Source organism: Balaenoptera borealis, assembly GCF_965194805.1.
Source record: "Balaenoptera borealis genome assembly, chromosome: 12".
NCBI lineage: Eukaryota > Metazoa > Chordata > Mammalia > Artiodactyla > Balaenopteridae > Balaenoptera > Balaenoptera borealis.
Window position 1 is genome coordinate 89,809,803 of NC_138869.1, and position 14,105 is coordinate 89,823,907.

The 14,105-nt window shown below is 40.8% G+C and overlaps 1 protein-coding gene and 1 long non-coding RNA gene across 2 annotated transcripts; one reads left to right on the top strand and one right to left on the bottom strand.

Annotated features, from left to right (window-relative positions):
• Nucleotides 1–1,910: 1,910 nt before the first annotated feature.
• Nucleotides 1,911–14,079, bottom strand: ACOT13 (acyl-CoA thioesterase 13). Its single transcript, XM_082346441.1, has 3 exons — nucleotides 13,802–14,079; nucleotides 3,835–4,019; nucleotides 1,911–2,164 (listed from the first exon to the last, which is right to left on the bottom strand). Exons 1-3 carry the CDS (start codon nucleotides 13,880–13,882, stop codon nucleotides 2,008–2,010), a joined length of 423 nt encoding a protein of 140 aa, XP_082202567.1. The 5' UTR covers nucleotides 13,883–14,079; the 3' UTR covers nucleotides 1,911–2,007.
• Nucleotides 2,171–7,761, top strand: LOC309607675. Its single transcript, XR_014232499.1, has 2 exons — nucleotides 2,171–3,504; nucleotides 5,923–7,761. It is a non-coding gene; the product is annotated as an uncharacterized lncRNA (long non-coding RNA).
• Nucleotides 14,080–14,105: the final 26 nt, after the last annotated feature.

Sequence of the window (14,105 nt, forward strand, 5' to 3'; positions counted from 1 at the left end):
CAATTGAAAATTAGAATCTATTTGAAATTAACACTTTCTCATGGCTGGGTACTGTTCTAAGCTCTTATCTTAACCTAACAACCCTGAGGGGATCTAGATGCAGAGGTTTAGGAACTTGCCCACACTCATTGTGAGTAGGGGAGGATTTAAAACCTGGCTGTCTGGCTCTGTAGAGTTAAAAGTTTTTACTTTAGAATAATTTTAATTGGGAAAGTTCTAAGTAATACAGAAAGCTCCTGTATAAACTTCACCCACAAAATAACTCTTGACATTTTGACGTTTTGTCTTTCTCCATATATTTACATTTTCTGAATCGTTTGGGAGTTTGATCCCTTCCCCCTCGGTACTCCATATATCCCAAGTACAAGGATATTCTTATTACCACAGTAAAATTATCAAACTCAAATGTAACAATGATATACTTTAATTTACCATCCATATTTCAGTTTTGTTGATTGTCCTCCTATCTTCGATTATGTGGGTTTTTTTTAATCTCTCTATAGTTAGTACAGGATCATTGCATTCAGTTGTCATGTTTCTAGTCTCCTTTAATCTTGAACAGTTCCTCAGCTTTTGTTTAATGACCTTGACAGTTTTGAAGAGTACAGGCCAATTTTTTAAAACACAGAGTGTCCTTATTTTACATTTGAGTGATGTTCCTTCATGGTTAGATTTGGATTATGTATCCTGGCCAATACCCAATGTAAGTACCTTATGCCCCCTAAAGTTAATATCCAGAAACACACTGTCAGTGTACACTGTTGATTTTCATTTTAATTGGTCAACGTGATGTCCTATTTCCCTATTTTATAGTTATTATATCTACCCCTCCACATTTACCAGCATTCTGTTACAAGGAAGAACTCTCCTGTCTCTGCTGTTTATTCAATATTATTACCTAAACAGTATGGACTCCCTTCCTTTTCAATGCTGTATAATTTTCATGCCTCTCGTCATTTTCTTGAGCACTTCTTTACTCTCAAAGCACAAGATATGTTCATCTTGTAATTTCCCTATCTCAGCCCCCAGCTCTGAAATCAGGTATTTCTCCAAGGAGCCCAAGTTACTTTTAGTGGGAAATACTAGATCTGGGTTTCCTGTGTGCTCACTGCTACTATCAAGTCTGCTTGTCCTTTCAGCAGACAGATCAGCATGTATTCTAATACAACCAAAGGATAATAAACCTTTAACTGTTGACTGTGTTTCCAGTTTCCAAAGTTGCTTTGGAACTTTATGATCTTCAGTCATGAAATGTTAACTAAGACCCCCTGATGGCAGAAACCAACTATTATGAATGCCATAGTCAGTAGAACTTCGAGAAATGGACTAAACAATTTGTGAACTTGGTCTTTCCAGTACTGCAGATTGGGAGATCCAAGATCTGCATGGTTTTATCCTAGGTACTAGAAAAGGGGCTAATAGTGTGCTCCCCCCACCACTATAAAATATGCCAATCCTGTAATAAATTCTCAATCAGAGAAAAGCAGTGCACCCACTGGACTATTTATCACTAATGTGCTTTGCCTTAAACTTTGTTGAGGACTACAGTCTATTTTATTTTCCAATGTGGCCTATGGTTCATCTATTTTGAAGTTCCATAATCTTCAAATTGGGTTAAAAAAAATGTAACATTTTAGAGCTGAGAAGGACCTACAATTTGTTAAGGATTAGTCGTTAATTTGTATTTCTCCTTTATCTTAATATGAATTTTAGTTTCAAGGTAATCTTACCTCAAAATGGCCCTGCTAGCTTTGCTTTACCTGTTTTCAAAACAGTCTGAGCTAAGAATGTTTGCATCCAAGTATCATGTATGATTACAAACTAAAAGAGGCTTAGAATATAGACAACTCTATCCTATATTCCACTTGATCTCTATGGCATTTTCCCCAAAGAAAATACTTCTTAGCCACTTCTGGTTGTGCTAATTTATTTTGAAAATTATATTTGTTCAAGTCAGATTTACTCTGGACATTCATTGTTGAGTTTCTTTAGGTCACCCTGCTGTTCTCAGTTTCCCAGGTGTTTTGTGTGTCTGCCTTGTGCTATTAATTTTCCCGTGGCCTTGTTCATCAGATCCACAGAAACAAATGCAAGTGTTTTTCCTTGCTTCAGAACATGTGCTGTAATCACTATATCTTCTCCCATTTTAGCAGGTGACATGTACCTTGAAAAGAAACATTTAAATTTAGTTAACGGCAAATAGTTTTTAAAAGAGAAAGTTGTATGCATCTCATAACAGCCTTATGTTACTTATTTACTCCTAAATAGTTTAAGAATAATATCCTTTCTAATTTGAATGGCTGGTCCTGACCGAGTTATATCTTACTGATTCCTTATGCACACAAATTTCTTTTCCTAAAAATATAGGAAGGGGTTTTCAACTGCCTCCGCCCCCCCACACCGCCCTTTTTTTTTTTTTAGTTTCCCACTTCATATTTATTTGGGGCTAGAGATTTCCTTGAGCTTTCACTTAATTGGCTTAACTTCCTAGGTGAAGTAACACTTGGTGTTAATATCTTGTCATATCAACATGCAGAATTTACTCAACTCTAAAATGACTTAATAAGAACTATAAGGAATTAATATGAGGCCCTTTTGAATCTCAGGCAGCTCTTGATGGTGGCCAATACTTTCGCAACACATACTTTGAAAGGCCAAAATTACGTTTGGCTTATTAAAAATCCTTTAGGATTGTAGCAGCAGTATCTTAGAAGATCATGAAATGCAGTGCTAGGTTGGAAGATCTCTGCTCGTAATAGAGGGTCTTAAGGCAAAGCAGAGTCATCAAGTGGTCTTACCCTTATCATGTGGAATAAGGTAAGGACTGCTGAATAGGCTCACCAGTGCCCGAGCAGATCCTTCTTTTTGTACGTCTTAATTTCAAAACACCATTTGCATCTTGTCCTGTGATTTGCTTACTGCACTCTCAATTTATTTCCATAGTAGAGAGGGACTGAAAGTTAGCCTAAGAAAAGGTTTAGATTGTTTAAAAACCTGATAACTGACATTATTTCCATTGCCCTTGTGATATATCACATTGGCTTTCCCACCCTAACCCCTGCCTCCCCTTCCAACAAAAATCTTTCTTCTCTTGCTTAGGTGGAAAAATCAATTGTCTTGAAACTAAATCCCCGGGCCCTGCACTCTTCAGTGAGCGGCACACTGGCAACAGTACTAGTTAATGTGGGAATTTAATTTTTTGCATCTGAAAGTGTTTGACCCCTGCGGGCATTTTCACAACAGTGAGTGACAAACCTGACATCTGGGGTTCTGCTTCCTTATCATGAGAGCATGTCTGTGCAGTTGCAGGAAAACACGAAGTATTGCAAAACTGGACATTTGTGTTCACCTTGTTACAAGGCAATGGCAATGTATACGTGAAGGTTTCCTCAACTTTTCTTTGATTTTTATTCTAGCTTTTCTCTATAAGTACTCAGTACAACCTTCATGAGACATTTGTACAAGTGGCACTTTTAAGGATTGTATGAAAAACAGTTACAAACCGTGAGTTTGTGATGATTGTTTTCCCTACCAGTATGCATATTAGAAGCTGAATGTTTGCCTTTTTGAGTGTTTAGATCATTCCCTATTTATTACTGGTTATATTACTGATTACTTATTATTACTGATATATATTGTACTTGGAAATTAATTCCTCTAGTTCTAGATTCTAAAACCATGGAATATTTTAAGGTAAATCTATAGCTGCATTTAAGGATGACCAGCTAAGGGCACCTCATGTTTTATTTATGTTGCAAATATGTTTAGTCTCGGTTGTTTGAAATGAGTTACCACATTGGAGAAAGTTATTTGGGGTACAGTTTGTATACATACGTTATGTTCATGTCGACACTGACTCCGGGTGCTCCCCTTTCTGTGCACAGCAGAGCATATGTTGATACGACATCCACTAAGGTGGCTGTCATGCCACCATGGAGGGTGCCCATTTTATTGGTATGCTGCTCTTCTACTTTCACTTCACAAATCACTTTCCCAGGGACAGCAGAAACAACGGTCACCTAAGTGTAAAAAAAAAAGAATTTTGAATATTTGGTGGTATTAGAAAAGCCCAAACAGCCTAACAAGAACTATCATCGGATTAAACCAAGTCACCCCCAAAAAGTTGATTCAGTAATTGAAAATAAAGTTACCAATCTCTCTCTGATAGAAATTAACTCTGATGTAAACTGTTTTGAAATAAAAAGGAATATTTAGGGAAAAACAGGAGTAGTTCTTCTTAATCTCCACTCCTCTGCAGAAATCAAACATTCCGTCTGAGCTTTTCAGCCTTATGTACAACAACCTGGCATCTCTTAATGTCTCCTTAGAAATTTTGCACCAACAAAGCCAGCTGGTCCTTGTGATCTGTTAACCCATTATAGTTTTAATTTGGATGTTCCCTAGTTTTTGCACAAAGTAATTTTTTAGAATGACTTCATAATGAATGGTTTAAAACCATTTACTGGAAGAAACTGAGTAATTCAATGCATTACTAGAATTAATAAGCTTATACCACAAACCTATTTTAATATAAAAAATGTTTGCTAGAATCCAGCAAAGTTAAATTGCTGCTTTTAAGGTCCTGCCCCATTTATAGTATCATAATGAAAAAATTATATGAAAGATAAAATGTGGAACAATGAATTTAAAATGTTATATCAAACATCTTTAGAAAGGAAACTTAAAGAAAAATAATAGAAATATGTTTCTTATATCCTATCTAAATTACTAGGAAAAAACATCATAGATAATATTTAGAAGCTGGAACTAAACTGTGAATGGAATGTGCTGCATCCAGCAACGTAATTCTCACCGTCACTAGAAGTGTTCAGGCAGAATATGGATGAATATTTGATGTGTCTGTTTGTAGATACAGGAAAGCATGTCTCAAGCATCAAATGGTTTAATTCTAGATAACTACCATTTATTGAGCACTTTCATGTCAGGCACTGTGCCAAAGTCTTTCCATATACTATATAACAAGGAAGGGGTTATTTCCAGTTTGTGTAACTTAAATTCAGAGTGGTTTACTCTCAAGGTCACCCAGGATGTGACAGAACTGAGATTCAGATCTAGGTCTGTCCACCTCCAAGTCTCCCTAGTTGCTAACTATAGAATCTCTAGGTATTCAGCGGCCTTTATGCTCCCACCAGGAAGACATTTCGGCATTTCACAAACTATGACTTTAGTTGTTTGCTGTTGTTTATCCCCTAGAAGGCCCTGATGTAAAACAGAAACAGAACTATAAAATATGAACCAACCTAAATAATATGTCATGTTTTGCTTAATGGGTAAATCAATGGAAAAGTAAACGTTAGAACAGGATCAAGTCTATTTATACAATAAATGACCTAGCCACAAGATGTCCTCATAAACTAATAATACACACCAAGCAAGCCCAAGGTGTAAACTCACCTTATTGGGGGCATTTACCTGAGTCTATCAAGCACTGCAATCTAAAGATGAACGAGATCAAATCCCTGCTTTTAAGGGGTTCCCAGTCTAAAGGACTAGACACACATGCACACTGCAGTAGAGCGAATTACTGCAGATAGGATAAATACAGGTTGCTGGAAGTAAGGATCTTACTTATCAAAGTATGTTTTCAGGGCAGAGACATTAGGAAAGGCACCCTGGGGAATTATTTGTGGATTGAAGGACGGGCAGGAGTTAGGCAGGTGAAGACAGGAAAAAGCCAGGCAGTTCAAGAAATAGAATCGAATAGGAAAGCATCATAGTCACCAAAGGTAGTTTAGTGTAATTTTAAGGTATGGTGTGTTTAGTAGAGGTCAGTTCTTAAAGTTCCATTTTATTATCTAACTTTGGCTGGGATGACAAAAGGTAAAACAAATGTCAATTGGATTTTCTACTGCAGACTACTGATTTTGTTTTTTGTTTTTTGTTTTTTTTTGGCTGTATCAGGTATTAATTGCAGCATGCGGGATCTTCGTTGCAGCGTGCGGGCTCAGTAGTTGCAGCACACGGGCTTAGTTGCCCCACAGCATGTGCAATCTTAGTTCCCTGACCAGGGATCAAACCCATGTCCCCTGCGTTGGAAGGCGGATTCTTAACCACTGGAGCACCAGGGAAGTCCCCCAAAATACTGATTTTAATTTTTATCTTTTTCCACAACTTGAAAGGACAAAGGACATACTAAGATACAAAACATTGAAAATGTACATTGGAATAGAGATACTTTTGTACTGGTCAGCCAGATATGGCAGAGAAATGCTTTTATGTGTTGCCAATTCTTTTTGGTTTTTTTTTTTGGCTGGGCTGCATGGCTTGTGGGATCCTAGATTCCTGACCAGGGACCGAACCTGGGGCCCTCAGCAGTGAAAGTGTGGAGTCCTAACCACTGGACTGCCAGGGAATTCCCTGTGTTGCCAATTCTTGTCTCCCTCAGTAAAAATAAGTAAACCAATGGAAGACAACAATGAAGGGATGTCCTACCCAACCTCCCAGAACTAAGAAACAGTCTTGGGGTGGAAGAAACCAATGGAGAGCTACCTGTCTGATGAAGAATGAGGCTGGGGGGAGGACACTATTTAAAAAAAAAAAAAAATAGCTCTCAGTCAAGACATAGGCTGTAGAGAGCACACGTGTTTATTTGGTTATTAACTATGGCTAACTTTGTGTGACAGACCGTGCTCAGAAATGTACATGCATTGTCTTACAGGCATTGAGACCCTGTCTCGATCCTCACAAATCTTTGAAGTAGATAGTGTTTTTATCTCCATTGGACCCAGGTGTCTCTGGCTTAACCACTATGCAAAACTGCCTCCCCTCACATCTCACCTGGACTGCTGCAGACAACTAGGACCTCATGCATCGGGAGGAAGATGGGTGTGTAGCCTTTTATGATGCCATGGGATCAGAAATATAGCTGCCATGGCCCCAGTAATCCTGCAGGTTGGATGACTGCAGTAGATCGGCAAGAACTTCTACGGCTCAGCCCGGTCTGACACAGCAGACTCCTCAGTTCAGCATAAGAATGGTCTTAACTGGACATGCGCTCATACAACCATCTGCCCCTTTTCTGTATGGCCTGCAGTGTACTGTCTCTGCCCTGCACCTCAGGCATTCACATGAGTTTATATGACTCCTGCTACCACAGCACCCCCGCCCCCCGCCACCCCTGACCTGCAGGCTCAAATTCCATCACAGAGAGATATGCTTCAGGTGACAAACACAGTCTCTCCTTTCCTCACTTAGCTTTTCAGTAAAGACATTGAGAAGGGATCCCTGACAGTCAACAGCAATGAAGGAGACAGTCCCTAATAGGAAGCTCTGCCCAGAACCCAGAATTATTCTTAGGCCTTGAGGTTTCCAATCTTTCTGGTCTTTAAGAGTCACTGCCTCACTGGGACTGCTGCTGATTGCTGAGCAGCACACACAGGGCCTCTGCTAATGGATAAAGAAACATATGTCTCTGGCTCTGTAAGGGTGTCTGTAACGGGCCTCAAGGAGTGTGGCACATGGGGCTTCCCTGGTGGCGCAGTGGTTGAGAATCTGCCTGCCAATGCAGGGGGCACGGGTTCGGGCCCTGGTCTGGGAGGATCCCGCATGCCGCGGAGCAGCTGGGCCCGTGAGCCACAATTGCTGAGCCTGCGCGTCTGGAGCCTGTGCTCCGCAACAAGAGAGGCCGCGATAGTGAGAGGCCCGCGCACCGCGATGAGGAGTGGCCCCCGCTTGCCGCAACTAGAGAAAGCCCTCGCACAGAAACGAAGACCCAACACAGTCATAAATAAATAAATAAAAGAACGTGAATTTCTTTAAAAAAAAAAAAAAAAAGGAGTGTGGCACATGGCATGAGAAAACCTGCATGTATGTAAAAACGTGAGTCAACCAAGGAGACGGAATGCGAAAGACTGTATGTATGCACAAAAGCACAGAGAACATAATATTAGTGGATGAGAATTTTGTGTATTTGTAAAGGAGGCTGTTTTCAAAGCAATTTGCCCTGATGATGGACACAGCTGATTTCATATGTGAAACAGTGCAGATACCAGAGGAAGTGTGTCTGAGGATGATGTAAAAATGCACCTGCATATAAGCAGGAAAAGAGGTAAAGAGTAGGATAGAAGGTGGCAGTGTGATGGAGTGGCAACGGCAAGAAAAATAGTTGGAAATTATGTTAAGGGGCCATAAAAGGGCATAAGCTATTCAAGAATTGTGGTTCAGCCATGCTGGTGTATCAGCCCAACATTTCAGTTTTATAATAAATGTATGTTTTAGTAGCTTAATTACACAGGTGACCAGACCAATAGTTAAGAGTACTAGCTCTGGAGCCAGACTCAGGCAAGATCCTTTTTTTTTTTTTTTAATTATTTTTGGCTGCATTGGGTCTTTGTTGCTGCGCGGGCTTTCTCTAGTTGCAGGGAGCGTGAGCTACTCTTCCTTTGAGGTGCGCGGGCTTAGTCACACGGGCTTAGTTGCTCCGTGGCATGTGGGATCTTCCGGGACCAAGGCTCAAACCCTTGTCCCCGGCATTACCAGACAGATTCTTAACCACTGCGCCACCAGGGAAGCCCCTTAGGCAAGATCCTTAACTGAGGTTTCCTAAGCTGTAAAGTGGAGATGATAGCACTACCCTCCTAGAGTTTTATAAAGATTAAGATAAAACTCAAATTAAGTTAGAACGGGGCCTGGCATATCATAGGTGATTAAAACATTATAATTCTCATCCTTATCAAAGTTGTGACTCAAACACAACCATCAAACTGAAAGTTGGTTTGGATAGTTTCACATGGATTTGCTTAAAACTGCCCAGTTGGAATTGTTTCTGTTGCCAAGATCAAGGATGACTTAATTACTAAATTCAGTGGATGCTTTTCAGCATGTCCCTCACTTGACCTCTCGGCATTCTGCAACATCTACACTGTTTTCTGGCCTTTCCTGAACTCCCACGTTCACACCTCCGGATTCTTTTCCTCCTCCACTAGCCACTCCACATCCCCTTTGCTGGCTCGTATTCTGCAATGCCCGCCAGGAGTCAGAGGGTCAACTAATCATTCAGACTCACAAGCCCACCAAAGGCTACGCTTGGTGCCAGTTTCACTCAGGATACAGGACAGTTTCTCTAAGGTTAGGTACTATAATACAATGTTAACACACAGGCAGGGAGCGGACAGCTTGGGTTTAGATCCCCCTTACTAGCTGTGAGGCCTTAGAAAAGTTAAGCTTCTATTTTCTCATGTGTAAAATGGGGATAATAATAGTACCTGCCTCATCGGGTTGTCGTGAGGATTAAACGAAATAATGTAGGTAAAATGTTTAGTGCAGCATCTGGCTCAGAGTGCTCAATAAATGTTAGTTATTACTGAAAATGCCAGAACTATGAAGATGACTCCAGCCCGCTTGCTTCTCAGAACTTTCACTCGGCTTATTTTTAGAGGCCTGAACAACCCTGAAGGTGCTTTTCTGAAGGTGAATATGATCCTATCAGATCCCCTGCCTTCCACTCTTGCAGTTCAGTTCCTTTCTGAGCGTGCCCCAATGTACCTGACTGATTGTAAAAGTCCCAGCTACCAGATAAACGGCAAAGTCCCCGGATGTGAGTGCTCAAGATGTATGTAGCAACTTTACAGGAGGGGAATAGTGATGAATCTAATGAGTGATGTAAGCCATGACCAATTTAAGGTAGTTAGATAAAAGGCCTTCTCAGGGCAAATACCCCAGTATATAGAACTGCCCCAAACCCTGGAGTCATCACTCCTCTTTCCCTCCTATCTCACTATCCAACCCATCAGCAAAGCCTGTCAGCTCTAGCTTCAAACAAATCCAGAATGCCAATCACCTTCCCAGCCCCCATCACCTACTCATACTTCCACTTGAATCCAAGCCGTCATTTCTCTCCAGTTGTTACAGAAGCCTCCCAAATTATCTCCCTACTTCTGCCCTTGCCCGCCTTTTGTCCATTCTCAGTCTTAGCAACAAGAGTGCTCCTTTTAAAATGCAAGTCAGGTTATATGACTCTTCTGTTCAAAACTCTCTAATGGAACTCCATTCCACTCAGAGTAAAAACCAAAGTCCTTACACAGTGAAGCCATACTTGGTTAGCTCATCTCCAAATCGTCCCTTCCTAGTCTCCTTGGGAATCCTCTTGAAACACTGCAAGCAGACAGTGTGGTAAAGTCCCAGGGCCTTTATATTTGCTGTTCCCCTGCCTGGATCAATCTTCCCCTTGGAGTATCTATTACGTGCTCAGATCTTCACTATTTCAGTGACATCTTCCAAGATGACAGTATTTAAAACTGAACTTTCAAAAAAATAATTCCACAGGAATACATATTTCAGGGAAAAATACTCTCCTGTCCCAATATTGCCTATCATTGCTCTCTGCTTTATTTTCTTTTATAGCACTTATTACCATCTAACATACTATATATTTTATTTACTTATTTTGTTCAGTGTTTGATTTACCACAATACAACATAAGTTTCACGAGTGGTAGCGTTTTTGTCAGTTTTGTTCACTGGTATATCCCTGGTGCTGAGAATGGTGCCTGGCACATAGTAGATACTCAAATGTTTGTTGAATGAATGAATACATTCAAATCTGAAGGTCAACTAAGAGCATTCTACAACAATATGCCCAACATTTAGTAGCTTCAGCAACTGATTGAACAAACCATAGGGAGTATCTTCTATGTGAAAGACATTCTTACTAGGCACTGACAAATGCTTATTAAGCATCTGCTATGGACTTGCTCCCAAAGAGCTCTCAGTGAGGAGAGGGAAGACAGAAAAAGCAACAGATATTTTCAATAATGAATAGTAAGTCCTATGATAAAAGTTATCATAGGGAAGTTCTGGAGATGGATGGTGGTGATGGTTGTAAACCACGTGAATGCAATAATTACTATTGAATACTTTAATATGGTTAAGATGGTGAACTTTATGTGTATTTTACTACAATTTTAAAAAGGGGGTATACAACATCAATGTTTTCTGAAATTATTTATTCATAGGACTCTTTTTTCTCAGGGCACATCTGATGGGGCTGTTCCTTGGAACCCACTTTTTCTCCTCTCACAGACGATAAACTCCTAGAGGGCGAGGAATTGTGATTGGCATTTCTTTATAACCTAGAGTACTTAGTTTGTTGACTGATTTAAAAGTGATCTTATAGCAAGAACAGGACTCTTTCTTTTTTTGGCTTAAAACAAAGTCATTTATTAGATTTTGATTCTGTCAGTTGGCAATTTAGGCTGGGCTCAGCCAGCCAGTTCTCCTGTCGGGCTTGCCTGGACTCACTCTTGTTTCTACAGGCAGCTGGCAGATTGCTAGGAGCTGGTTGACTTAGATGGTGTAATTCACATGTATGGTGCTTGGTGCTGGCAGTTGGCTGGAGTGATGGGAGTGACAGACCACATGTAGGACATTTATTTTGCGTGTTGGTTTTTCTGTATCAGTGTTTTATAAAAGATAGGTTTTGTGGGTATTTATAAACACTGATAAAACAGAGGTTTTAAAAAAGAGAACAGGCTTAAATAAACAAGTTCTAATGTATGATCTCATGCACTGACTTGACATCTGTACCAGGACTAATTTTGCAATTTGCCTTTTTCAACAGATCATTTTTAGAGGAACAGAAAGTCACCATCATTTATCAGATTCTATATGCCAGGTCAAAACATCTGTCCAAAAAACAAAATCCCCACTGGAATATTATCAGCCAAATTTTCAAGTGTTATTCTACTTGATTCATTGACTTTGTGGGAGTGGGTGATGGAGCAAACTTGACACAATAGTACTGTACATCTCACTTGCTTCTTACACCCAGAAACATTATTCCTTCTCACCTTTGCAAAAGGAATGAGGTATAGAGGACAAGTGTGTCTGAGAGACCATATACATCTTTACTCCAATTTAGTTTTAACAATATTCTTGCATTTTAAAATCCTGCACTTAAAAGTGAGCATTTCTTGCCTCGAAAAATCTCTGGTGTCATATTTAAATCACCAAAGGGACAATTCTTTGACATAAAATAATTTTGTCAGTCAAGGTCCAGTGAGGCACAAAAACCACACTAGTTATATTAAGAGACTTTAAAGAATTGTTGGGACTTCCCTGGTGGCGCAGTGGTTAAGAATCCGCCTGCCAAAGCAGGGGACAAGGGTTCGAGCCCTGGTCCTGGAAGATCCCACATGCCGCGGAGCAACTAAGCCCATGCGCCACAATTACTGAGCCTGCGCTCTAGAGCCTGCGAGCCACAACTACTGAGCCCGCGTGCCACAACTACTGAAGCCCGCGCGCCTAGAGCCCGTGCTCTGCAACAAGAGAAGCCACTGCAATGAGAAACCCGTGCACCGCAAAACGAAGAGTAGCCCCCACTCGCCGCAACTAGAGACCCAGTGCAGCCAAAAAATAAACTAATTAAAAAAGAAGAATTATTAACCAGAGATTTAGAGAAAGACCACATTCTGTTCCATGCCAACACATGTAGAAATCGCATGATTTGAACAACCAACTCAAACTTCAGTGCAAAGACATGGTTTATATATTCTTATAAAGAACAAGAAAGTAGCAATTTATCTAGTTTTGACCTAGGACAAAATGAATGATAAGAGGATGGTTTAAGTCAAGTGTTCAAAACCTCAGCACTGTTGACGTTTGGAGTGGGTGATTCGCTGTCGTGGGGACGGGGGAGGGAACCTGTGCAGTGTGGGATGTTCAGCAGCATCCCTGGCCTCTAGCCACTAGATGCCAGTCCCACCCCTCCCACCACACTCCAGTTGTGATGATCAAAAATGTCTCCAGACACTGTCAAATGTCCCACGGGAAGCAAAACCACCCTCAAATGAGAACCACTGGTCTAGATCACGTTACCTTAAAATTGACGGTAAAAGAAACGATGTTCACGACTGGATTTATAGATCACTAAGCATAAACCTGTACTTCAGCCTGAGCAACTCTTCCCACACGAAAAGTAGACAACTACAAAATCCATTTTTGATAAAATTAACAAATACAGAGCACCTACTATGATACTGACCTGTACAGTTAAGATGGTAGCCACTAGTCACCTGTCAGTGTTGAGCACTTGAAACATGGCTAGTATGAATTGAGATGTGCTGTAAGTGTAAAATTCACACGGGATTTCAAAGATTAAGTACAAAAAGTCAGTACTCTTTTCTACTGATTACATGTTAAATATTTTGGATATAATGAGTTACTTAAAATATTTTACTAAAATTTCACTTCTTTTTAAAATGTTTATAATATTGTAATAACAACTATATAATGTTACGATTATAAAATTATTATTATAAAATACCTCATTCAAAATGGAGTTGGGAAGCCCTGAAGGGGAAACTTTCCCCCACTTACTACTCCTCCTAGCTTACTTTATAAACCCCAGCGGGAAAAAGGAAGATTTTCTCCCTGTCCAGCAACAACCCAACTGCTGAGAAACCTCCGCAACTCAACCAGTGAGACGACCACAGCCCCGGCTCTCCTCTCCTCCAGCGAACTTGTTCAAGGCAGCTCCTCTCCTCGCTATAAAAGAACAGTTGAGGACTTGCCTATGGTTGGCCACAGTTTGCATGTCCCAAAGTGCAATTCCTCTGCTATTTTTGCTGGCTAAGCCACTTACGTTTTCGTTTTAAAGACAGATCAATGTAGGCACACCTAGCACATAACTGTGCTCCATTAAAGTAGTAATTATTATTACTAAGGTGAATTTAGGGTCGCAGTCCAACAGAATCTAGCCAGAGACAATTTATTCAGCTCTCACCACGAGCCAAGCATGGTGCTTTCTTTCCCCTCATTAGAAACCGCGCCTTCGCCTCTAATACCTTTTCCAAACTTCTGTCAAAACCGAGAGCCTTGCCTGAGAACTTTATCGCCTCCAGCAGGCTCTTTGCCTTATAGCTCATCGTGGACCGTTCGCCGGCTCCCAGGCCCCACTCAAGAATGATTCTTGGAAGAGCAGGGAAGCCCGGAAGTTCGCAAAAGAACAAGGACAGAAAGGGCGAAGGGTTTGCAGCCTTCTGGGCCCGCGACGCGCTCCAAGTCCGCACTCGCGCGCACCCGCGGCCACGGTGCCACCGCAGCTCGCGCACTGACGTTCCGCGCCTCGTTGTGACCTCGCGCGCACGC

Coding starts and splice junctions, on each gene's coding strand:
- ACOT13 (XM_082346441.1), bottom strand. CDS start 13,882: ATGAGCTATAAGGCAAAGAGCCTGCTGGAGGCGATAAAGTTCTCAGGC. Junction 4,020..13,801: donor TTGACAGAAGTTTGGAAAAG/GTATTAGAGGCG, acceptor TTTTACACTTAG/GTGACCGTTGTTTCTGCTGT. Junction 2,165..3,834: donor AGTGTCGACATGAACATAAC/GTATGTATACAA, acceptor TTTCTTTTCAAG/GTACATGTCACCTGCTAAAA.